This window comes from Nicotiana tabacum, chromosome 3 (genome assembly GCF_000715075.1).
Source record: "Nicotiana tabacum cultivar K326 chromosome 3, ASM71507v2, whole genome shotgun sequence".
In the NCBI taxonomy this organism is placed as follows: Eukaryota; Viridiplantae; Streptophyta; class Magnoliopsida; order Solanales; family Solanaceae; genus Nicotiana; species Nicotiana tabacum.
The window spans coordinates 211556742-211583304 of record NC_134082.1 but is presented as its reverse complement, the minus strand read 5'-3'; the positions used below and the strand labels follow the sequence as shown (position 1 = coordinate 211583304).

Genomic DNA, 26563 nt, shown 5'->3' with positions numbered 1-26563 from the left:
TAGCTGAAGCTAATAATCTCTAGAATAATAATAGGTAAAAAGAAGAGAGTTGCAAAGTTTCTTTTCATTCAAGATTGGTAAGTTTCCCAGAGTCCCGCTTTACAAGGTCTTTTTTCCCCCTTATATACTAGAGAAAAACCCTTCGGAATTGTAAGCAACCAAATACAGGGAAAATTCGGCGGAATATTCTTAATGGCCCCTAATGGGATTACACTACTACATGGGTCGTGCAGTTTCTTTTTTCGCCCTAAGGTCGTCTCCCTTGGGATGCCGATTCGAAGGTACTTGGTCGTTTGTCGTGCTCGTCATAGGTTGAGGTCGGTCAAATTTGGAACCATAAAATAATATCTATTAATTAATCATAGTTAAACGCTAAAAATTTATTTACAAACACCTATCAACTGGGGCAAACCTATGTATGATTTATATATTTAATAATTTTGTTTTTGAAAAATTAAAAGGTATTCATTAAACTGATCATTCTTAGCCAGTTGTAGCCCCACCCTTGATCATATATCTATTAATGTACTCTTTCCGGTCCACTTTAATTAATTTTGTGGCTATTTCATATATATTAAGGACTTCATTTTTTGGTATTAATTAACAATGAAATTGATTATATTAACCTTAATTTATTCATTGGAAATATAACAAATACTCTTAAGCTCTTTACTCTAAGGGCAACTTTAGAAAAAAAAAAGTTAATTCTTGCTTGATATTCAGAAAAATCAAATATTATGAACTACAAAAGAAGCCAAAAAATTAATAAAATGGACAGGAAGGAACATATGCAAATAAATTTCTTGGCAATACATAGATGGCCATTGGGGTGAAAATAGCACGGGCTAGCTAGTTTCCGGACTGGTAATTGAAAAATAGTTAGCGTTTGCAAAGTCATTAAAAAATAATAACTATTTTGCTGCAACACGAAAAGTTCCAGCATAATATACTGGAGATTGGTGCACCTATGTATGAACTTCCAGCATATTATGTTGGAACTCCAACACAAGGAAAGTTCCAATATAATATACTGGAGATTGGAGCACATGTGTATGAACTTTCAGCATATTATACTGGACCAATATATTATGCTGGAAGTTCACATGTAAAAAATTCATGCTATAGTATATTATGCTAGAATATTTTCCGGATGTTGAACAGTATTTTTGTTCAAATTTATCTTCATATGAAAAGTGGTTAAATTTCGATTACTTTTGAAATTATGGCTATTTTTCAATTATCACTTATAAATCTGGGTATTTTTGAATTTCACCCGATATTATTGGAGCAGAGTGGTGGGGGCCTCGGTCCAATGGGCGGTGAGTCGGCCTTCTTTGGACCACCCAATACGAAACGACCACATGACACTGCGCCAGCTCAATGTTGTTGACCTTAAGATTCTTTTTGGGCCCCCATTTTTTCTCATCAACAATTGCTGACAGGATAACTTTAAATGGATGAATCAGCCTATCATCTCCACTTATTCTTAAAGACAGTCAAAACTCAAATTTAAATTTCTTTGACTATCTTCAATTGCATATACTTTTCTAAATTATTCGATTGAACGAGAAAACAAAAATATAAAAAAGACACTACAAAGTGATAGGGTGAGAAAATAACCAAATTGTGGGGCTTTCCCTTGCTTGTTCTAATGCACCTAAATATTCTTAAGTGATTAGTTATTAGTAATCAAAGATAATTTATATTTTCTTTTGTTTCGCATGTGCTTGGTATCTGTTTTGAGGCACTGAGTAATCCAGATTCGCTTAAGGCACATTGAAATAGAAAGCAGATTTTTTTTATTCCTAAGGCTCGAACCGTGACCTCTAACTAAGGTAGAAGAATCTTATCCATCTCCCTACAACTTGGATGGAAAAGATGATTTATACTGTTTGTACTATAAAAGATATACTCATTCCGATCAATGAATTTACTAATAGATGGTAAAAAATAAAAGCTCAAATCTCAAAAGAAGAAAGGAACAAAAACAAGTCGTATCAACTATCAAGTTGCAAGCCGTCCATCTAAAATTGCGCGGCCTGCTGAACGTGACACTTAGGCACTAACGTCTTTTTCTGAACTGGACATACTTCATGACTTTACTTGGATATGGTTGCCTATTTTTGTAGTAGAATGTTTGGTTTGAGTCAGGGTAGGGGCTGCGGATAAGTTTTTCTCCTTTTGGCATGATTGATTAGCAGCCCTATTTTCCTTCCCCTACCCTATTATATTTCATTTTCATTTTTACTACATATAGTAGGATTAGTCCCGTAAGTAAGCTAACATATGAATTTCGAAAATAGGTGGAAAATGTAGACAAAGATAGAAGCACATGCTAGGTAAATAATTGGAAACATTAGATATCAATCGAATGTCACCTTTGGTGTGCGAGTGCTATTCAAGCCCTCGTAGTCAGAAATTCCGTAAGCTTAGAAGATAATATCAACAAGATATCACTACCTAAATCAGTTAATTGTAGCACTAAACAAGTCAAGGAGCAGTGCATTACCAAAACGTAAAGCACCAATTACAAACTCAACCAGTAATACTATAAGTTCGGTAGCAATTTCAGAATTTATAAACTTCAAATCCTAACTCCGCCTCTACTGCTAGAGTAAAAAAAGTTTAGACGATTCACCATTTTATCAAGTTATCAATTAGTACATATCATTGAGATTTTTCTGTAATTATTTTTTAAGTTATCCAATTGTGTAAATACTTTTTAAAACATAAGTATATAAAACATAAACTCAATACATTATGATATGTACTTATTCGATCTTTGAATCATCAAAGTGGTGAAATGTCTCTCTCACTTTTTCTTGTTCTTCTATGCATTATTGCATATTTAAGGAAGAAGGGAAAAAGAAAAAAGAATAAAACACAAACAGCTGAAATATTGCTATTTGCTTACCTTTATCCACCTAAAGGGGCGGCGAAAAAAGACAAACCATCTATTTTGTTTTTGATCGGTTTGATTGAGACCGTTCGTTGTTTAAAACCAATTACTTTTGCAATTTTGCACCAGCTCTACACATGCATGATGCATTCCGTTCCAATTCATTGATCCTAGTCATATTTTTAAACTTTATCAATTATTATTCTCGATTTTATGTAATAGTAATATGTACGATAAAATAATTTTTCCACGTCGATGAGTGACATGGAACATGGGACTTTCCTCTTAGTACACATCATCAATCTGTCATTTTGATTATATTAAGCTTAATAAGAAAAGAAAAAGGCTTCAGTTCTAAGAAGAATTTGGAGGTGTGGCCCCCGGCTTTGATATAGTGATGAGGGCATAGGCACAATGTAGACGCACGTCACAGGTTTGAATCCTATCACATGATAAGTGAGACTTGTTCAGTTGGTAAAGCACTTTCACTCACGACCGTTAGATCCTGAGTTCGAGTCACGCTGGAGGGGAGTGTGGAAACACTATAAATCCTCCTGAATTGGGAGGGATTAAAAAAAATCCTACCTCAGACAAAAACATGGTAACCCATTATTTATCGAGTTTCCCATTCCAAAGGATTTCCCTTACCTTGAGACCAGGAGTAAAATTAGCAAAGTTTTGCCTTTTTACCTTAGTTGACATCTTTTAAGCGCAAAGATGATTATGCCCTTTTATTACCTAGTTCCTTTTTGTCCCCCCCCCCCCCCTTACTCCTCTTTCCCTGTATCACTTACCTTTTCCATTCGTCATCTGTTTTGGGAAATTTGTCATGATGTTCGAGGACAGAGGACTCACTTGATACATCACAGTTCTCGCCTTCTCAGCTCAAACACAATAACTACAACTCAAATCCAAACAAATTTAGATTGACTTGTAGGGGAATTTAAGCTATTGTCAACTGCATTAAAATTCAAGCTAAAGTTTTCCAAGATCAAGTAATTCAACCGAACCAATTTTTAGGAAAACAGATTCAAACCATTGTGAACTCTGGCAATAAGACAGCTGACCACCTATCTAAGGAATTTTATGAAGGCATTACTCTCTTTAAAATAACATGTTGTACTATAAAGGAATTTATAACCAGACTTGTGACAAAGTAAAAAGTAATGTGCTCCTGGCAGTTTCTCCTTGTCAACTGCATAATCCTTAACAGTTATTGCGAAATAATTATCCGACTGTTTGATGACTAAAGCTATACTAGAGGGGCATGTGACTACTCATCACTCAAAAGGACCACCCATCTATGTCCAACTCACAATATTAGTAGGATTAACAAGTGGGGTTTTGTCATTTTCTCTCTACTGTACAACATGGTCATCAATTGATGATTATATAGCTATTATAATCCTACATTAACATATTGAGAGAATGTTTACTTATAGCAATGAGAATTTCCGATCCAGTCGAATTAAACAAAACACTCTCTTGTAGTCTTTAAGGAGGGGAAAATAAAGCTTAATACTACAATTCCGTGATCGGCTGCATAAGGAATGGAAATCGAAGCTGAAATTCTACAGAACAAAAGTGTAAGTTAAACTCACTTGTCAACCAGCTTTACTTTATGTGAGCATGCAACTTCATCGTCTTGTGTGTTTATCATTCTCATGTAGCCGCAACTGTTACTGATTCTCCTATAACATATGGCAGTAGTCAAGCTTGCTTTATGTGTAAAAAATTTGAAAGAGGAACCTTTACGTTTGTTCCATAAGGATTTACAGGATTACGAAGTCCCTAAGAAGTATAAATAGAGGGTAGTACGTATCCTATTGATCAACTATAGATCTTGTATGAAGTATTCTATTCACTAGAGCACTAACCATTTGCTTCAAAGTTCAAAGTTTGTCACTAAAGAACCGGAATTAAGGGTATCCATCTTCATGTATGATTATTGTCATGCAGTCCTGAATACAAAAGAAAGTGTGTTTTATAGTTTTCCCTATCACCTAGTAGAGATTTCATGCTTCCAGGAACTGTATGTTGATTATGTCTACAAATTAGTAGATATTCAACTGCTCGAATTGTTTCTTTTGCAATAGAACTCACAACTTAATGTGGGACTTAGGAGTTAGAACCCTGCTAATTGAAGAGTATCCTGACCAAGCTGTATGTTCATATAAAGGTTCGCGAACAACTTTAGCTCTACATGAGATTCATTCTTGATACACTCCACAGTAGTTGTGATTCGCTTGTTAGGCAACAAAGGGTTGGATCCAGATATGTGTATGAAGGTAATATGATCCTAAAAGAATTAGTGCAGAAACAAAGCAATGCAGTTTTTTGTGCTCAACAAGATTTTGTTGAATAAATTAGTACTGAAAAACTTTGACTCTCCCCAAACGACCATAGTTACTCATAAAAGAATATCATTCAAAAACTTCGAATTAGCACGGAAATGAATCAATGCAATCTGATACAAAAATAACTCTTCTTAAATAAATAGTATTGAAAAACTTGACTCTCTCCAAAGGACAATAGTTATTCATCCAAAAGTGCTATTAAATAAAAAAACTATGCATGAAAACTTGGTTCAGTTCTATCTCTGACACACCATTTGGACCCATATTAGTTGAGAAACCAAATCCCCAAACATGTGGTTTTGCAACAAATTAGAGAGATGTTTTGATGTGACTAAAAGGATGAAGAAAGGGGTTCTTCAATACAGCTAACCGGCCTTAGTATACTTAAAATCAAAAAAAGGGTAAAATACGAATTAACTCCAGTTTTGGGATTGAGAAACCTCTTGACCTTCGAAATATACACAAGTGATTTAAGTTATGCACAGTGACATGTAAACAACGCGGAATTGATACCTATTTTCTTTTTCCATTTGCTGTATATTTTAAAAAGAAGGTTCTTATGGTCTAAGGTGTGGTCTTTTAGGAGGGAAAAGGGCTTAGAACCAAAACTCGTTCCTCATTTTAATTGGGTGAGACAAACTTCTTATCCTGGAAAGAAAGCTGCACACTTCAGCACATACCAGGAGGAGATTATGAAAACATTTTTCAAATCAGTCTTCTCCTATTCTTGAAACTTTATAAGAACATTGGAGATAAATGGTGTAGCATGAGTACTTGTCATTGACCTCTAAAATTCTCAATAGGTGACAATGCACAGTGAAAAATTTGATTCAAATAAGATAGCTAAAATTCTTTGTCAGATCAAGCTAATATTGAAATACGAGATCCTACCGGTAATTTGTGTGTACAATTTCAGAAGTTAAGGAACTTGTTCCAAGGTCATATCTGCAAGTAAGCCAACTGAAAAACCACAATGTATCTTTCTTTAGGAGACCCTACCAAATCACTTGCAAGAAATAAACAGTACTGCACGTGCCTTCCAAAGCTTATTAGGAGTAACAACAACAACAACAACAGCCACCCAGTATAATCTCACTTAGTGGGGTTTGGGGAGGGTAGTGTGTAAGCAGACCTTACCCCTACCCTTGGGTAGAGAGGCTGTTTCCAAATAGACCCTCGGCATCCTTCCCTCCAAGAACTTCTCACCTTGCTCTTGGGGAAACTCGAACCCACAACCTCTTGGTTGGAAGTGGAGGTTGCTTACCATCAGAGCAACCCCTCTTGTCTCTTATTAGGAGTAAGATAACTTCAAATATCGTATATAGAAGTCTTCATGCATTTCCTATTGTTTTATTGTTTCCTATGGAAGTCACTTCATCAAAGAAAAATATCTGATACATTATTCAAAGAGAAAATAGGTCATGTTGGATATTGATTGGTTAATAAAGGGAGTAGCAGTAGCAACTACTTCTATGGGAATTCTCAAACATGGCAAAGAAAGTTCAGCGAGCAGGTCATACGTTGGGACTTAAAGGCTAGAGCAATAGGGATTTGACCACTAGGCCAGGGTTAGTAACTCCGTTTCAATTATAAACAGGAATCCAGCTAATATATGCAGTTTAATATGCTATGGTTATCCTGACAAAATTCATGTTTGAGTGCTGCTCTGTCAATATTAGATAAACACATTTCTTTTTTAATTTAGCTACAATAAAGCAAAACCATTTTTACTTCATGCAGAAAAAAGAAGAGAATTTGCTAGGCGAAGCATATGTAGTATCAGACAAACTGATCATGGAGGCAGACAACAAAGTCCATCCAATACCTGAGGTTGAAAGAACTTCAGAGGTTGAAAATGTTAAGGATCCCATTCAAGGTAGCAACGGAAAAGCTGAGGGTGAAAATATTTTTGAATCACCCTCAGTTGCCAAGGCTGTTGAAGAAATTAGCAGTTCAATGGAAGTCCATGTGTCAGTCGATACACCAAACAAGTCAGGCGAAGAGATGTCAGGGATTTCATTCCACTTTGGGGAGAAAACAGAAGACCAAAAAGTAGAAATCAGCTCAAATGAAAATATTTCTTCAGACGGATACACACAAAATGTAAAAGAATCAGCAACTAGCTCGGACAAGGATGAGGGATGCATGACACAAGAAAAACCCAATGGACATTTGACAAAGACAATCTCAAGTCAGATTGTACACATGCTAAGCTATGAAGAGAGTACCACAGGACATTTACTAGAGGATACAACAGAAAAAGAAAAAGTTTGTCATGAAGATGACAGCACAAAGCATGTACCTGATACCGACAAAGGAAGAGATTCATGTGAAACAATCATTGAAGGAAAAGAAGAAAAAGAGACAATGTCATCCATTTTAGAAAGAACAGAAGGGACAAACGCTGAAGCAATAAAATCACCTGGTCACACGAAGGATGAGAAAGCACTCAAAGATGAGAAAGACTACGATGATGATAGAAGTATTTTCATCTCCCCCCAAACAGAGTGCCAAACAGGAGAGGATGAGAAAAAAGTGACAGGAGATGGAGAGGGTGCAAGGAATCTGCTTGTTAACCCATTTGTTAATGTTGTAGAAGAAACCAGGTTAGATGATGCTGAATCAGATACGAGCAGGAAACATGGGGACAACTCAATTGAGAATGGAAACCAAGAAGCACATCAGTTTAACGAAATAATAATAAATACAACATCCAAGGACATTGATGATATTCAGAGCTCAGACATATTGGTATCTTCGTTTACAGAAGAAAGAGAGGACATAGCCCCCAAAGAAGATACCAATTCTGCACCATTAAGAGATGTCATCAGAACTGTCTCAGAGAATGATACCAACACGAGCCGGCATGAAGAAGAAAACCAAACCAAGATGTTTGAGAATGCCGCTATAATTGATCGCAGAGCAAGTAAAGCAAATGAGTCTGAAAAAAACCATGTCCAAATTGTTGATGATTCACAGGTAGCGTGCAAGGAAAATGTGCAAAGGAAAACTGACCAGCTGGACATGCCAGAAGGCTCAAAAAGAGAAAGTAGAGATGACGAAGCATCAGAAATTGCAGCAGAAGGGCAGGAAATTGCTGAAATTCCAAAAGATAACAAGTCAAATGACATCCTTTTGGAAAATGAAGTGGAAAAGAATCTCACTGAACTCTTGCATGTCACTGGTGACGAGATTGGAAACTCATCTTTCGGGGAACTTATAGAGACAACATCCGACCATAAGCTTGATACAGCCACCAGTTCAGAAGATATCCATGGTGGTTTGAAGGGAAAATGCAACATGGATGACAATAAGGAAGAGGTAACTCTACTGGAAAAGATGAGGATCAAGCATTGTTACATAATTATTCTGTCCTATTAGTTCTATATGTGCAAGGAATTCACATCTGCTTATCTATTGAAAAACTAAGTGAAACTTTAAATTCTTCTTGCAGAATATGCCAGTTGTAGACTCGAACGACAAGACGAACAATGAAATTTCATGCAATACCAATCATGACGCTGTTGACTATCTAGCAGTTGAGGAAAAACTTGAAGAACCAGCAGTTGAAGAAAAACATGAAGAACCAACAGTTGAAGAGAAACCTAGAGAACCAGCAGTTACGGAGAAACATGAAGAACCAGCGATTGAGGAAAACCCAGCTGTGGAAGAAAAACTTGAAGAACCAGAGGTTGAGGAGAAACATGAAAAACCAGCAGCTGAAGAGAAACCTAGAGAACTAGTAGTTGAAGAAAAAGCTGAAGAACCAACACCGGAAGAACTAGAATTTGAAGAGAAACCTGAAGAACCAACTGCTGAAGAAATACCTGAACAATTAGTAGTTGAAGAGAAATCTGAAAAACCAGAGGTTAAAGAGGAGAAGTCTGAAAAGGTAACTCTCTTGGAAAAAGTGAGGATCAAGCACTATCACAAAGTTTATCCATCCTATTAGTTCTGTATGTGCAAAGATTCGTATCTACTTATCAATTGAAAGATTAAGTGAAACTTTAAATTCTTCTTGCAGAATATGTCAGTTGTAGATTTCAATGAGAAGACTGACAGTGAAATTCCATGCAATACCAACAATGATGTTGCCGACTATGTATCAGTTGAGGCAAACCTTGAAGAACCGGTAGTTGAAGAAAAACCTGAAGAAACAACGGTTGAGAAGAAACCTGAAGAACCATCAATTGAGGAGAAACGTGAAACACCAGCATTTGAGAAGAAACCTGAAGAACCAATAATTGAGGAGAAACCTGAAGAACAAACAATTGAAGAGGAGAAACATGAAAGGATAACTCTCCTGGAAAAGGTGAGGATCAAGCATTGTCACAAAGTTTATCCATCTTGTTAGTCGTGTATACGATACAATTTACATATGCTTACCTACTGAAAGACTAAGTAAGACTTTAAAGTTCTTCTTGCAGAGTATTCCAGTTGTAGTCCCGAACGACAAAACTGAAAGTAAAACTCCAAGCATTACAAACAATAATGCTGCTCACTTTTCAGAAGTTGAGGAAAACCCTGAAGAACCTGCAGTAAAAGAAAAAACTGAAAAACCAGTTCTTGAAGAGAAACCTGAAGAACCAACAGTTGAAGAGAAATCTGAAGAACCAGTTGAGGAGAAACCTGAAGAACCAACAGCTGAAGAGAAACCTGAAGAACCAGCAACTAAAGAAAAACAAGTGCTAGTAGGGGAGGAAACAGCTGAAGAACTAGCGCTTGAAGAGAAACCTGAAGAACTAACGATTGAACAGACAGATGAAGAACTAGTTGTTGAAGATAAAACTGAAAAACCACCAAATAAAGAGGAGAGACCTGAAACGGTAACTCTCCTTTAGCAGTGTCACAGAGTTTATCCATCCTATTAGTTCTATATGTGCAACGAATTCATATCTGTTTATCTATTGAAATACTAAGTGAAAATTCAAATTTTCTTGCAGAATTTGCCCATTGCAGACTCAAAGGACCAGACTGACAATGCAATTCCATGCGATACCAACAATGATATTGCTGACTATGCAACAGTTGAGGAAAAACCTGAAGAAACAGTAGTTGAAGAAAAACATGAAGAACCTGCAATTGAAAAGAAATTTGAAGAATCAACAGTTATGGAGAAACCTGAAGAACCAGCAGTGGAAGAAAAACCTGAAGAACCAACAGTTAAAGAGGAACCTGAAAAATCAGTGATGGAAGAGAAACCTGAAGAACCAATTGTTGAGGAGAAACTTGAAGAACCAACTGTTGAAGAGAAACCTGAAAAATCACTGATTGAAGAAACACCTGAAGAACCAATATGGGAAGAAACACCTAAAGAACTAGCATTTGAAGAGAAACCAGAAGAACCAGCAGTTGAAGAGGAGAAACCTGAAAAGGTAACTCTTTTGGAAGAGGTGAGTATCAAGCATTAGCACATAGTTTATCCATCATGTTATTTCTGTATGTGCATCGATTCACATCTGCTTATCTATTGAAAGTCTAAATGAGACTTTAAATTCTTCTTGCAGAATATACCAGCTGTAGATTTCAACGACAAGACTGACCGTGAAATTCCATGCGATACCAACAATGATATTGCTGACTATGCAACAGTTGAGGAAAAACCTGAAGAACCGGTAGTTGAAGAAAAACATGAAGAACCTGCAATTGAAAAGAAATTTGAAGAATCAACGGTTATGGAGAAACCTGAAAAACCAGTGGTTAAGGTACAACCTGAAGAACCAGCAGTGGAAGAAAAAGTTGAAGAACCAACAGTTAATGAGGAACCTGAAAAATCAGCGATGGAAGAGAACCCTGAAGAATCAATTGTTGAGGAGAAACTTGAAGAACCAACTGTTGAAGAGAAACCTGAAAAATCACTGATTGAAGAAACACCTGAAGAACCAATATGGAAAGAAACACCTAAAGAACTAGCATTTGAAGAGCAACCAGAAGAACCAGCAGTTGAAGAGGAGAAACCTGAAAAGGTATCTCTTTTGGAAGAGGTGAGTATCAAGCATTATCACATAGTTTATCCATCCTGTTATTTCTGTATGTGCGACGATTCACATCTGCTTATCTATTGAAAGACTAAATGAGACTTTAAATTCTTCTTGCAGAATATGCCAGCTGTAGATTTCAACGACAAGACTGACTGTGAAATTCCATGCAATACCAACAATGATGTTGCTGAATATGTAGCAATTGAGGAAAACCTTGAAGAACCAGCAGTTGAAGAAAAACATGAAGAACCAACAGTTGAGGAGAAACCTGAAGAACTAGCAGTTGAAGAGAAACCCGAAAAACCAACAATTGAGGAGAAACATGAAGAACCAATAGTTGAGAAGAAACCTGAAGAACCAGTAGTTGAGGAGAAACCAGAAGAACCACTAATTGAAGAGGAGAAATCTGAAAGGGTAACTTTCCTAGAAAAGGTGAGGATCAAGCATTGTCAAAAGGTTTATCCATCTTATTAGTTGTGTATGTGCGACGATTCACATCTGCTTACTTATTGAAAGACTAAGTGAAACTTCAAAATTCTTGCAGAGTATGCTAGTTGTAGACTCGAACGACAAGACTGACAGTGAAATTCCATGCAATACCAACAAAGATGCTGCCCACTTTCCCGAAGTTGAGGCAAACCCTGAAGAACCAGCAGTTGAAGGAAAACCTAAAGAACCCGTTGATGAAGAGAAACCAGATGTACCAGTGGTTGAGAAACCTGAAAAACAAATGGTTGAGGAGAAACTTGAAGAACCAATGATTGAGGAGAAATCTGACGAACTAGTCGAGGAGAAATCTCAACAACCAGCGGCTGAAAAGAAACCTGAAGAACCAGCAGCTAAAGAATCACTTAAAGAGCTAGCAGGGGAGGAAACAACTGAAGAACTAGCACTTGAAGAGAAACTTAGAGAACCAACAGTTGAAGAACTAGTTCTTGAAGATAAACCTGAAAACCCAGAAAATGAAGAGGATAAACTTGAAACAGTAACTCTCCAGGAAAAGGTAAGAAACAAGCAGTGTCACAGAGTTTATCCATCCTATTAGCTCTACATATGCAATGAATTCACATCTGTTTATCCACTGAAAGACTAAGTGAAACTTTAAATTTTTCTTGCAGAATTTACCAATTGCAGACTCAAACGACAAGACTGACAATGCAACTCCCTGCAATAACAACAATGATATTGCTGACTCTGCAGCAGTTAAGGAAAAAACTGAAGAACCAGTAGTTGAGGAAAAACATGAAGAACCGGCAACTGAAGAGAAATCTGAAGAATCAGAATTTATGAAAAAAACTGAAGAACCAGCGGTTGAGGTAAAACCTGAAGAACCATCAGTGGAAGAGAAGCCTGAAGAACCAGCGGTTAGGAAAAATCCTGAAGAACCAGCAGTTAATGAGGAACCTGCAAAATCAGCAACGGAAGAGAAACCTGAAGAACCAATTGCTGAGGAGAAACTTGAAGAACCAACTCTTAAAGAGAAACCTGGAAAACCAGTAATTGAAGAAACACCTGAAGAACCAACACTGGAAGTAACACCTAAAGAACAAGCAGAGAAACCTGAAGAACCAGTTGAAGAGGAAAAAACTGACAAGGTAACTCTTTTGGAAAAGGTGAGCATCAAACACTGTCACAAATTTTTGCCATCATATTAGTTCTGTATGTGCAACAATTCACATCTAATTATCCATTGAAAGACTAAGTGAAACTTTAATTCTTCTTGCAGAATATACCAGTTGTAGATTTCAATGATACGACTGACAGTGAAATTCCATGCAATACCAACGACGATGTTGCTGAAGACGTAGCAGTTGAGGAAAACCTTGAAGAACCATCAGTTGAGGAGAAACCTGAAGAATTAGCGGTTGAAGAGAAACCTGAAAAACCAGCAATTGAGGAGAAACGTGAAGAACCAATAATTGAGAAGAAACCTAAAGAACCAGCAGTTGAGGAGAAACCTGAAGAACAAACCGTTGAAGAGAGACTTGAAGAACCAACAATTGAAGATGAGAAACTTGAAGAACCAACAAATGAAGATGAGAAACTTGAAAGGGTAACTCTCCTAGGAAAGGTGAGGATCTAGCACTGTCACAAAGTTTGTCCATCCTAATAGTTTTATACGTGCAAGACTTTCAGATCTGCTTATTGAAAAACTAAATGAAACTTTAAATTCTTCTTACAGAATATGCAAGTTGTAGACTCCATCGACAAGACTGACTGTGAAATTCCATGCAACACCAACAATGATGTTGCTTACCATCCAGCAGTTGAGGAAAATCTTGAAAAAACAACAATTGAGGAAACAACTGATGAACCAGTGGTTGAAGAGAAACCTGATGTACCAGCGATTAAGGAGAAACCTGAAGTACCAAATATTGAGCAGAAACTTGAAGAGTTAGCAGGAGAGGAAACACATGAAGAACTAGCAGTTGAAGAGAAACTAGAAGAACCAATTACTGAAGAGACACCTGCAGAACTAGTTATAGAAGAGAAACCTGAAAACCCAGCAGTTGAAGAGGAGAAACCTGAAACAGACGCTCTCCAAACGAAGGTCAGGATTAAACATTGTCACAAAATTTATCCATCCTATTAGCTTTATATGTGCAAGGAACTCACATATGCTAATCTATTGAAAGACTAAGTCAAACTTTAAATTTTTCTTGCAGAATATGCCAATTGTAGACTCAAAGGACAAGATTGACATTGAAAGTCCAGGCAATATCAACAATGATGGTGCTGACTATCCAGAAGTTGAAGATAAACCTGAAGAACTAGCAGTTGAAGAAAAACATGAAGAACAAGCAATTGAAGAGAAGCCTGAAGAACCAGCAATTAAGGAAAAAGCTGATGAACCAGCAGTGCAAGAAAAACTTGAAGAACCAGCTGTGGAAAAGAAACCTGAAGAACCAGTGGCTACGGAGAAACCTGAAGAACCAGCAATTAAGGAAAAAGCTGATGAACCAGCAGCGCAGGAGAAACCTGAAGAACCAGCTGTGGGAAAGAAACCTGAAGAACCAGTGGCTACGGAGAAACCTAAAGAACCAGCAATTAAGGAAAAAGCTGATGAACCAGCAGTGCAAGAGAAACCTGAAGAACCAGCTGTGGAAAAGATACCTGAAGAACCAGCAGTCGAGGAGAAATTTGACGAACCAGCAGTTGGAGAGAAATCAGAAGAACCAGTAGTTGAACAAACACCTGCAGGACCAGCATGGGAAGAAACACCTAAAGAACTAGCATTTGAAGAGAAACCTGAAGAACCAGCAGTTGAAGAAACACCTGAAGAACCAGCAGTTGAAGAAACACCTGAAGAACTAGCAGTTGAAAAGAACCCTGAAAAAACAGCAGTCGGAGAGAAACATGAAAAAGTAACTCTCTTGGAAAAGGTGAGGATCAAGCACAATCACAAATTTTATCCATCCTATTAGTTATGTATGTGCAACAATTCACATCCGCCTGGTGGAAGATTAAGTTAAACTTTAATTCTTCTTGCAGAATATACCAATTATAGAGTTAAACGAGAAGAATGACAGCTCAACTCCTTGCAATACCAACAATGATGTTGCTGACTATCTAGCAGTTGAGGAAAAACCTGAAGAACCAGCCATTGAGAAAAAACCTGAAGAACCAATGGCTAAGGAGAAACTTGAAGAACCGAATGTTGAGGATAAACCTGAAAAATCAGTGATAGAGGAGAAATCTGAAAAACTAGCAACTGAAGACATACTTGAAGAGCGAGCAGGGGAGGAAACACCTGAAGCACTAGCAGTTGAAGAGAAACCTGACGAATCAGCAGTTGAAGAGACAGTTGAAGAACTAGCTATTGAACAGAAATCTAAAAAAACAGCAACTGAAAAAGAGAAACCTGAAGCCGTAACTCTCCTGGAAAAGGTGATCAACCACTGTCACAGGGATTCCTTGCTCTATATGTGCAAGGAATTTACATCTACTTATCTATTGAAAGATTTAGTGAAACTTTAAATTCTTCTTGCAGAATATGCCAGTTGTAGATACAAAGGACGAGATTAACAGTGAAATTCCATGCAATGCCAGCAATGATGTTTCTGACTATCCAGCAGTTGAGGCAAAACCTGAAGAACTATCCGTTGAAAAAAAATATGAAGAACCACCAGCAGTTATATTGGAGAAACCTGCAGAACTAGCAGTTGAGGAGACACCTGAAAAAACACTAGTTGAAGAGAAGCCTGAAAACCCAGCAGCACGGGAAGAAACACTTGAAGAACCAGCATTGGAAGAAACACCTGAAGAACCAACAGTTGAAGAGAAACCTGAAGAAGTAGTAGTTGAAGAAAAACTTGATAAACCAGCAACTGAAAAAGAGAAACCTGAAAAGGTAACTTTCTGCGAAAAGGTGAGGATCAAGCACTACCACAAAGTTTGCCAATCCTAATAGTTTGTATGTGCAAGGAATTCACATATGCTTATTTATTGAAAGACTAAGTGAAACCTTAAATTCTTCTTGTAGAATATGCCTGTTGTAGACTCAAATGGTAAGACTGGCAGTAAAATTACATGCAACACCAATAAAGATGTTGCTGATAATCCAGCAGTTGAGGATGAAGAACCAGAAGTTGAGGAGAAACCTGAAGAACCAACAGTTGAAGAAAAACCTGAGGAACCAGCAATGGAAGGAAAACTTGAGAAACTGGCAGTTGAAGATAAACTTGAGGAACGAGCAGTTGAAAAGAACACTGAGGAAACACCAGTTGAAGAAAAACTTGAAGAAAAACCTGAAGAACCAGCAATGGAAGGAAAACTTGAGAAACTGGCAGTTGAAGATAAACTTGAGGAACGAGCAGTTGAAAAGAACACTGAGGAAACACCAGTTGAAGAAAAACTTGAGGAACCAGTAGTTGACAAAAAAGCTGAAGAACTAGCGGTTGAAGAGAAACTTGAAGAACCATTAGTTAAAGAAAAGCCGGAAGAACAAAGCAGGGAAGTAACTGAAGCTCCCATAAAAGAGGCAAAGCTTAACCAGAATGCAAATGAAGCAAGCAGCAGTCTGCCAACAGCTATTCTAAGCCATCCGCCTGCTCAAGGGACAACAATGACCAACCCAATATTGGGAGAACCAATTAGTATTGACAAACCTAAAAACGTGCAACAGCTAGATTCTCAAGAAATATCAGAAATTGATGAGGCAATGCAGAGAGATGAAGATAACATAAAGCAGAAGGATGAGGCTTCTTTCACTGAAGAGCAGAAGTTTACACCACAGAGTGAGTAATACTAGTTCACAGACATGCTTTCCCTATCCAATTGATTTTATTTGCAATGGAAAATGGTGATACTCTTTAGAGAACAGATCCAAGAGATTTAACCATAGTATCACTCGCAAAAAGTAGAAAAAACAATTATAAAAATGGAACCAATCTCTAAAAGGAAGCTGAAATGGAGAGAAGCACCAGAGACAAGCGCCTTTCTGGTTTGGAGAAACCTTGAAAAAATAGAATGCACATCCACAGTATTTAGCAATAATGATCATCTATCATTACATACATGAACATAATTAATTTATTACTACATGGATATAATAAAGAAATCCTATGATATGCTGTTGCTAAGATATTAGGACTAGCAGCATTCATTAAGTCGTAAATTGCTATATGAATGTAACAAGCACCTTTTTGGGGGTTCAAAGATTTCTAGTCACTTCAATAATGACTAGATGTGGTATTAACATCTACTACCGACATATTGCAGGTGATGAAAATCAAAATACTTCGACAGGGGATAGTTTCTTAAATAAGAACATGTTCGCTGAAGGTGAAGCTGTGCACATTAATAGTCAAGAGGATCTAATCAGGCAAGAAATTTCAGGAAGCACAAAATCTGAGATAAATCCAAATTCAAGTAAAGGAACAGAAAGTGAGGCAAGTGATATTGCTAATAGAGAAGGATCAAGCAGACTTGGTTAAGCAAATAATTTAGTTGCTCTTCATCCTTATTGTTCTAAACTTGATGAGCTACTTGGTTATGCAGGTAAACGAGCATCCAGAAGGACCAGAAGTACCAAAACAAAGTGATGAAAGGGGGAAATGTATAGTACAGAAGCAAGAAGATTCTGTTCGCAACCAGGAAGAACTGTTTGTTGAAGAAAAAATGAGATCTTGTGAAGAGGTTGAAACAGAGGTATTAAATGATCTGGCTTCTATTAATACTCTGATCTTTCCTGTCCATAGACTAATGATAGCCAAAACTATAACTTCAAACAGATAAGCAAACTTAAAGATATAAATGCTGGTGATGGAACAAATAAAAACATTATGGAAAAAGAAGAAAAGACCCTGGACAAAATTCTGACGTCCACCAAAGAAGAAATTGGTACCAAGAACTCTGAAGAAGGCCAAGTGCTTTCAGAGATTCCCAGTCAAGAGGTTAAGTGACCATAGAAGCCTGTTCTTTATTCATATATGTAACTCGCAGATATAAAGATGCGTCCTCTCTTTCTACTAAAATCACTTAAATACCCTCTTTTTCAAATCTGCAGAACTTTCAACAAGCTAATTTAATCAGAGATGAAGCTTTATTGAAAGATGAGCGTGGAATCGAGAACTTCATGGTAGTTTCTTCAGAAGAAATTAGCTGTGAAGGCTCTATTGAAAAGGTAAACGAAATGAGAACCTGAGAATGAATCAGCCAATTAACATCAAGGCATTCATATGGCAACCATTCACTGAGGGTCTTAAGTTTATTGCATGCATATGAATTCTCGTGCCACCTTGTCTTTCTGGAAGAAACATTGAAATTCAAGTCTGAAAGTATTCGAAGTATACAGTTCTTAGTAACTACTAACTACTATAAATTTAAAGTTCTCCGTACAAAACAAAATAAGTCTTCACTTCCTTTCCCAGAGTTTTTGTTTATTTTGTAGTTATTGCATAAAATGGGAAGCAATGCATGATAAGATGATATATACAAGAAATAGAAAATTAATTCTCTGCTGATAGAGTATATTCCATTGCACAAATGTAGACCATCTTTGATCTTTTATTTGTTTATTTATTTATTTTGTTCGAGGCTGTAACAAGTGAGACATCCTAGTATCATTGGGATTCTTATGTGCGACTTTTGAAAAATAAGCCGAAACAAAAATTAGCCAAATGCTGACAAATGGGTATGACTTATTTTTCTGAAAAAGAACTGACCATTGACATTGCAAATCGAGTATTCCTTTGAGTCTTTGAAACAATAAGTTGCAAGGGAAGGTTTAAGCAAATTTCAAATATTGCAGCTAGATGCCTTCATGCATTTATTCTAATCATTTTATTGGTTTTCTTCGGCAGACTCTTTAACATTGACAAAAAGAAAGAGATTCTTCTTGGAGAATTATCAGTTAATAAAGGAAGAGGCAGTGGAAACTCTTTCTGGGAGAAATTCCAAAATATGACCTTAAGAGAATTCACATGACGTTAAGCTAGAAACCAAGGACTTAAACCACTAGGCCACGGTAACTGTATTTCAGTTATAAACAGGAATCTTGCTAAAATTATAAGTCCCAAACCTCATCATGTAGATATCTGTTAACTTGATATAGTGCTCGGCAGTTGACAATTACTAAAACCACCTGGAGATTAAGATATGAACACCTTCTTCTCTCGTTAGAATGATTCTTAAATGCATAACTCCTTGTCCTTTTCTCACCAGTGTATGAAACATACTAAACAATGGTAGCACTCAAAATATTCTGAGCAATCACGATCATTGTTGCAGAACAGTTGAGCATGTGTAGTAATCCTATGCGAGATGAAACCAAAAGAATTTCACCATCCTATTAGTTCCGTATGTGTAAGGAATTCACATCTACTTAGCTATTGAAAGACTAAGTGAAACTTTAAATTCTTCTTGTAGAATATGCCAGTTGTAGACTCGAATGACAAGACTGACGGTGAAATTTCATGCGATACCAACAATGATGTTGCTGACCATCCGGCAGTTGCAGAAAAACTCGATGATTCAGCAGTTGAAGAGAAACCCAAGGAATGGATCGTTGAAGAGAAACTGGAAGAAACAGCCATTGAGGAGAAACTCGAAGAACCAGCAGTTGAGGAGAAACCTAACAAACCAGCGGTTAAAGAGACACCTGAAGAACCTGCAGTGAAAGAAACACCTGAACAACCAACGGTTGAAGAGAAACCTCAAGAACCAGCAATTCAAGAGAAACCTCAAGAACCAACAGTTGAAAAGAAACCTGAAGAACCAACAATTGATGAAGAACTTGAAGAGCCAACAGTTGCGGAGAAACCTGAAGAACCAGCAGTTAAAGAAAACCATGTAGAACCAGAAGTTGATGAAAAACGTGAAGAACCACAAGTTGAAGAAAAACATGAGGAACCAGCAGTTGAAGAAAAACCTAAAGAACCAAAAGTTGAGGAGAAACCGGAAGAACCAGCGGTTGAGGAGAAACCCGAAGAACCAGCAGTGAAAGAAACACCTGAAGAACCAGCGGTGAAAGAGACACCTGAGGAACTAGCAGTTGAAGAGAAACCTGAAGAACCAGTAGCTGACAAAAAACTTGAGGAACCAACAGTTGAGCAGAAACCTGAAGAACCAGCTGTTGATGAAAAAGGTGAAGAACCGTCAGTTGAAGAAATACCTGAGGAATCGGCAGTTGAAAATTTTGAAGAAGCAGCAGTAGAAGAGAAACCTGAAGAACCAACAGTTAAGGAAAAAACTGAAGAAGCACCCACTGAAGAAAAACCCGACGACCAAGCAGTTGAAGAGAAACCTAAAGAACCACCAGTTGGAGAAGAACCCAAAGAACAAAATAGGGAAGATACTGAAGCTGCCACAGAAAGAATTGATGAATCTGGAACACATATAGTAGAGAAAGAAAAAGCTTTGATTGGAAAACAGACAGAATTGTTTGTCGAAGAAACAACGAGACTTTGCGAAGAAGTTGAAACTGAGGTATTAAGTGGCCTTCTATCAATGCTTTGATAATCTTTCACGTGCCTAAACTGGTCATAACAAAACCTATTCCTACAAACAGATAAAAGAACTTAAAGATGTCAATGCTGGTGATGGGACAAATAAGAATGTCCTAGGAAAAGAAGAAACGACTCCAGATGAGCTTCTAAAATCAGCCAAAGAAGAGATGGCAGCAAATAACTTTGAAGAAGGCAAAGTGGTTTCAGAAACCCCCAATCAAGAGGTTAAGTGACCACACAAGCCTGTTTCCAATTCATATATCTAACCCCCAAGGTAAAACAGAAATGCTTGCTTTCTCTCTTTCTTCTAAATCACTGGATTGCTCTTTTTAATTTCTGCAGAACACTCAGCAAGCCAATCTGACAACAGAAGAGGTTAAAGACACGCATGGAGCAGAGAACTTCATTGCACTTTCTTCAGAAGAAAAGAGGGTGGAGGACTCTATTGAAAAGGTAAATGAACAAGACCTTACAATAGATTAGCTGATTAGCACCTACTGAGAATCTATGATCACATAAGCCTGTTTCAAATTCATATATCTAACCCAAGCAAGGTAAAATAAAAATGCTTGATTCTCTCTTTTTTCTAAAATCACTGGATTGCTCTTTTTTAATTGTGAAGAACTTTCAGCAAGACAATCTAACCCCAGAAGAGGTTAAAGACACGAGTGGAGCAAAGAACTTCATTGCACTTCCTTCAGAAGAAAAGAGGGTGGAGGACTCTACAGAAAAGGTAAACAAGCAAGATCTTACAAGGAATTAGCCGATAAGCATCTACTGGGAATCTATGAGTTTGTTGCATGCTTATGAGCCTAGAAGTTAAATTTTCCTGCTGCATGATATTTTCAGAACAACAACAACTAAGCCACAACTCCAAGTTAGTTAATGTCACAAATCCCTAGAGGAATATATTATTCTCAGTTTATGTTCCCTTCTGCAACGAGAGGATTGAGGAGATGTTGCTGTGAGAGCACTATGTACAGACAACTGCATGAAACATTTCATATAAGCAGGCAGAGTATGACATGAATGTCGATTTGCAACCTGCTACAAGAAACAAGCAATTCTAAATTTTAAAAGTTGGAACTAAATTATAACAGTAGAGGAAATAAGTTATAGAAAAACTAGCAAAACAGAACTTGATGTTTCCCCCTCCAATACAACCATTAAAGAAGCATGAATAGAACTTACGAATTATCTCAAGTTGGCAGCATATGCACTGCAATCATGTTAAGTCGCGTCATGCAATCCTGCTAGCAGTCTCCAGAAATTTCTCTATTTCCTCACCCTTTCAGTTATTTCTGAATACCAACCAAATTAGAAATGACTCATTCTACAGGTTGAAAGCTCTGATATTGGGTTCCAAAATCATAATAAGGACAACACAGCCGCAGATAAGCTTGAGATACAAAACAGAGAAACAGATATTGGCCATATGTTCGATACTCCGGTTGAAAAAGAAACAAATGGAAGAAACAGTGAAAAGATATCTGAATCCACACAAGAACTTATCCATCAGGCAGCTGAGATTTGTGAAGATAACGAAGCAGCAGTAGTTACGTACACCAATATGTTACAAAGCTGTGCAGATCCACAGGAACAACTGAAGCATCAGTTAGCTGAGGTATGTGAAGAGAAACAGGCAGTGGGAATAGCAGACACCAATTCTTTACAAAGGTCTGCAGACCATGAGAAGCCTTACAGTGCACCTGTTCAGGAGGTAAATTGTAATTAAGCTTTTTGTACCATGCATCAATTGATTAAATGTTAACCATTTCCTTTTTCTCCTGTATTTCATAAAAAATTGCTAATGTTGACTGGTCAAATTCCAGATTATTGACAAATCAGAAACAGAGGATGTTTCCTGTGCGGATTGCATTGAAGAAGAAAATAGCATCAGCACCAAACAGGAGAAGTTAAAACAGGAAGAAAATCCAGAAGTGAAGACAGATGAAAATTTTGACAAGAGAGAGGAAAACCAAAGCATAATGGTTAGAAACTGGATGCATTTATCATACATCTTCTTAAAAATGTGTGGAAGTTACCTATATCAGAAAAAATGTTTTTTCTGTAGATGTCAGAAGGAGCTGAAATGGATGATTACAAGCAGCATATAAAGTACAACATATGTGCAGTCATGAATACAGAAGAGCACACTGAAGATTCACCTGCTGGAAAACAAACATCCGAAAAACTAGAAGAACTGGGAAAAATTAATATCGATGACAACAACAATGTTAATCATGGAAGTACTGAGATAGACCTCCCAGAAGAGGCTAAGGAATCAAAGGGCGAATGTGTTATGATGGAAATCAAGACTCCAATTATAGAGGTCAGATTAAATAGCGCATCTATCTTCCATTTCAATATTTTACCTGCATGATTTGATCTGTTTTACTCCCTCCTGTAAGGAGGTTGCTGGCAGAAAATGACTGAACTCAAACTGCATAAAATATTCAGCACATAGGTTAACGAGAGAAAACAAAGTATTGATGTAAATAAAAAACTTGAATCATATATAGTAAATTGTTCGCTGGATACAGACTAACTTAAAATATACAGACATTATAAGGACAGTCAATAAAACTACTCTAGGAAAGATCACTAAGATGAAATCCCCATCTGCCACAGCTGGCTAAAGAAAAGTCTACTGAAGCCAACCGATGTCCAGGATGTCAAAGATGGAAAAGGCAAAACTAAAAAAATAAAAAAGCTAAAAGGTACAAGCAAAAATACATTCTTCCAATCTTTGCTTACTCCCCCCTGCCTCCTTCCCTGTTTACTTTACAATGTACACATTCAATCAAGATTCCTGACGGTAAAATATGAACTCACAGGAGGAACAAGAAGATTTAAGAGAGAGCACTGGCAAAGATTCCTCAAGCAACAACACAACACATGTGCAACAAGAGAAGGGAACAACAATAAGTGAACCTGAAAAAGGAACTTTGAAACCTTTTGGATCAGAACAAAAACCAGCAGCAGGTCTTGAAGAGATGATAACAAGCAATGGAACAAAAGAAACAGAGAAAGAAGAAAAGACTGAAAATATTCCAAGTGCCCAAGTAGGATGTGAACAAGAGGAAAAAACAAGAGATGAATGGGAAGAAATAACAGAACATTTCACATCATTGGAATTCGTTAAGGTTTCCGAAAAGGAGATAGCAACGGATAACATGGTGAGCAATGTAACTAAGCAGATACAAGAGCAAGCAGCATATCCTTTACTTGCATTGGAGAGGGTGGAAACTGAACCAACAGGCAGCACGGATGTCAATGGCACGCCCAAAGACAGCGTTACCCCACTAGCGCAACTGGGTGCAATGGCCAAAAGTAACCAGCACATGCAGGGAAAATGCAAAACTTCAGAAACAGAAGAGGATCAGGAAAATTACAAAAACGAGAAAGGTGTGGAATGTGATTTAAAAGAAGCACCAGAGGAATCCAGATCAAGAGAGACACAAGCTAAGGCCGCACTTTCTGACCTTCTGCATGAATCAGTAAAAGAGACATCAAAAATGGAGGAAAGTTTGACTGAAGAAAAAGCGGTAATGATCAATAAAGAAGACCTGCAGGCACACAAAACTGAAGAGTCTGAAGATGAAGAAGAAATAACTGATAAGGAAAAAGACAATGACAAAGATGAGGAAGGAAGTCAACAAACAAGAGAAGAGTCATGTTCTGAAGGTCCAGTCATTGTAGAAGTCTCGAGAGATGCTGATATCAGAGTTCCTCACAAGAAACATCAGAATATATTGTCAGGAGTTGGATCAAAAGTCAAGCACTCAATTGCAAAGGTGAAGAAAGCCATCACTGGTAAATCCTCTCAGAGCAAGCCACCATCACCCAAATAAGATGATAAAAGATGATCATGACTTTACATAATACAAAGTCATAAGTTCTCGAGAAAAGTAAGTGAAAAGATTTTTCAGCAATTCAAGTTCTCAATAATGTACAAAAGTTTGTCCACAATGTGAAATCTTATTGTATTACAGTATTAGGGATTCTTTAATTATCAAATACATGGTGGCAACTTCTCAATGACAACTCCAGTAATATAAAGATCAGAGCACTGAACCAACCCAACTACGCCACACAGTAAGTATTAGTTTGCCCCCCACCAAAAGAAAATTTATAACTTACTTTCCATGACCCACAGTTAACACTAAGAAGGAAGACCTGAAACAGTTTCTCCTAGCAAGACAACTATCAATACAAACGGTCTAAGCTTCCTCAAGTATACTGTAGTAACTTCTTTTATAACCTCTCAAATCAAACTTAAAAGGCTATAGTGTGTTTCCACTATACGACAAACTCTGCCTCAATCCTAAATTAGTTAGCGTCGGTTACTATTCGATGTAATCACTCCGCTCTATCCAGTTGCATTTTCTACTAGAAACAATAAAAAAAATTCCCATTCGGAAAAATATACAGGTGGGCTCTAAACCAACAAATGCCATTTGAAAGCACAGCGGATTAAAGGTATTTCAAAAAGAGCAAGGTTTTAACATTACGCAAGCATTAGTTTGTTGTTATAAGTATCACAACTTCAACAGACAACTCCAGCTAAAAGGACAGAATACAGCACGTGATCCCTAACATAACAATGACTCTCTTTTTTTCACCAACAGGCAACAATGACTCTGTAATGCAGATAAAATAAAACATGCCAATTAGGAAAATATAAGAGCAAAATTCAATAGAGTGTCCAAATTGGAACATATTTAGTGATTAACAGCGTAAAACTGTATCCTCCTAATTCATTTAATTACCTATCAAGTTGAATCATAAACAAAAGCAACAATCACTCACCGCAAGCTTATTTCTTATGGAAGATACTTTAAAAAACGTTTAAACCTTTCACGACATCGATGAAGAACTCTCTCGAAATTGCATTACAAACACATACCAAAATCTTCATCCACCTGCAACGGAAAAATGACCTAAGACTGAAAAAAGAAGTAGACACTATGTAATTCAAAACCTAAAATAAATGGGAGGAAACAATACAAAAAAAAAATTCGCACCTCTGGAGCCAATTCTTTGAAATCCTAGCCATGGCGGGATTTAATAGCTGTTAGATTCACACCGCACGCGGGGGCGACGCGGGGAAAAGGGAACGTTAGATTTAGAAGTTGGGATGTTCGCTTTTAGTTCCTTAAGTTTGTTCTTATGTCCAACCCATGCTGAAGCTTGCAGATTATAATTTTAAGTCCCTCGTTTGACCTTTTTTTTTTCCTTTTCCCATTAAATTGGAGGGGCTCTTTTCTACGAAAAAAACAACTAAAAAATAAAATAAAATTCTGAAAGGCACCAAATCATATCCCTAGTATCTACCAAGTACCAAGATCTCTAAGTTTATGGTCATAAAGAGTGTTAAAAAATTATATGAATATAGTAATTATAATAATAATTATTTTGAATATTAATATATATTTTTTCCTCCTCACTATATGAAATAAAAATAAAAAATAAATTTCTTTCAAACCAAAGAAGTATAGCATTACGGATAACAATGACAATCCAGAGGCGGATTCAGGATTTTCGGAGGATGGGTTCACCATTACCTTTTTTAAAAAAATTAAACCAAAAGGTTGATAGGGAATTTGATCCCCTGACCTTAGGCTATTGGAAATAAGAGACCAAAACCAGTGCAAGCTATGGGACCCACATTAGGCCAAATCTATTTACCCCCAATCACCCCCTCAAACCACCTACATCTATCATTTTATCCTCCTATGGTATTTCGAGTTTCGACCCAAAATAAATTAATTTATACAGTTATCACAAGTAAAGCAAGAACAAGATTATAGTTAAAAAAAATTAAAAATGATCCGAGAAAACATAGTTAAAGAAATGACTTTGATTTCCAAATAGTAATAATAACAAAGAATTGGCGGGGAACTAGCGAGTAATTATAAGTTATAAATTTCTAAGTAATAAATATGTGTTTACCATTTCATAAGCTTCACCTAGAGCCATAAACTAAACCACAGTGGGAAAATTGGAAAGTACTTGAATCGAGTTTATATAGCTTCCAAATTTCTAAGTTATAAATATGTGTTAAACATTTCATAAGCTTCGCCACAAACTACTGTGCCTTTGTTTAGCATACTATGTAGATGAGGTATTTTGGAAAAAACTGTGTGGGCTTATCCCAAAGCAGATAATATTCACACATGTTATGAGTATCTTTGGGCCGTTTTAATTCAACAACTGGTATTAGAGCGAATGATTTGACGGGACGAATATGAAGATAGTGCAGAGTTGAATAATCTTAATAATGTGAGATTTTTTGGAGAAAATCATGCAACCGTGGACAAAATTAAACAATATCACATCATATTAAGAGTGTCTTTATGCTGTTTTAGTCCAATA

General features: G+C 37.0%; 1 protein-coding gene and 2 long non-coding RNA genes across 12 annotated transcripts; 1 reads left to right on the top strand and 2 right to left on the bottom strand.

Annotated features, from left to right (window-relative positions):
- The first annotated feature begins 4219 nt into the window (after positions 1–4219).
- Positions 4220–24226, top strand: LOC107830500 (uncharacterized). 10 transcript variants are annotated; one of them, XR_012708151.1, is made up of 28 exons: positions 4231–4485; positions 6997–8577; positions 8711–9148; positions 9281–9568; positions 9672–10082; positions 10200–10649; positions 10764–11240; positions 11355–11669; positions 11782–12240; positions 12356–12850; positions 12964–13308; positions 13420–13788; positions 13904–14620; positions 14730–15125; positions 15229–15606; positions 15721–16474; positions 16959–17128; positions 17238–17387; positions 17471–17632; positions 17746–17862; positions 19107–20165; positions 20248–20409; positions 20528–20638; positions 20817–20918; positions 21525–21912; positions 22018–22176; positions 22260–22517; positions 23023–24226. XR_012708151.1 is itself a non-coding variant. In XM_016658077.2 (28 exons), the coding sequence occupies exons 1-28, from the start codon at positions 4450–4452 to the stop codon at positions 24037–24039; spliced, it is 11670 nt and encodes a 3889-aa protein (XP_016513563.2). In that variant the 5' UTR covers positions 4276–4449; the 3' UTR covers positions 24040–24226. The 10 variants fall into 10 exon arrangements, 8 of the variants coding, with proteins under 8 accessions (XP_016513569.2, XP_016513563.2, XP_016513561.2 ...); XR_012708150.1 differs by having other exon boundaries at positions 4233–4485; positions 20808–20918; XM_016658077.2 differs by having other exon boundaries at positions 4276–4485; positions 20808–20918; positions 21525–21809.
- LOC142179601 (uncharacterized) lies at positions 4507–10015 on the bottom strand. Its single transcript, XR_012708152.1, has 4 exons — positions 9886–10015; positions 9643–9789; positions 6148–9512; positions 4507–4590 (listed from the first exon to the last, which is right to left on the bottom strand). It is a non-coding gene; the product is annotated as an uncharacterized LOC142179601 (long non-coding RNA).
- Positions 22492–25379, bottom strand: LOC107830502 (uncharacterized). The gene is made up of 3 exons (XR_001658162.2): positions 25213–25379; positions 24998–25110; positions 22492–22628 (listed from the first exon to the last, which is right to left on the bottom strand). It is a non-coding gene; the product is annotated as an uncharacterized LOC107830502 (long non-coding RNA).
- Positions 25380–26563: the final 1184 nt, after the last annotated feature.

Bases quoted from the DNA above. Each gene is read 5' to 3' on its own strand.
- LOC107830500 (XM_016658072.2), top strand. From the start codon at position 4,450: ATGGAAATCGAAGCTGAAATTCTACAGAACAAAAGT. The intron at 11,670-11,781 runs GTGAGGATCAAG...AAATTCTTGCAG, and splicing joins GGGTAACTTTCCTAGAAAAG to AGTATGCTAGTTGTAGACTC. The intron at 17,863-19,106 runs GTAAACGAAATG...TTCTTCTTGTAG, and splicing joins GTGAAGGCTCTATTGAAAAG to AATATGCCAGTTGTAGACTC.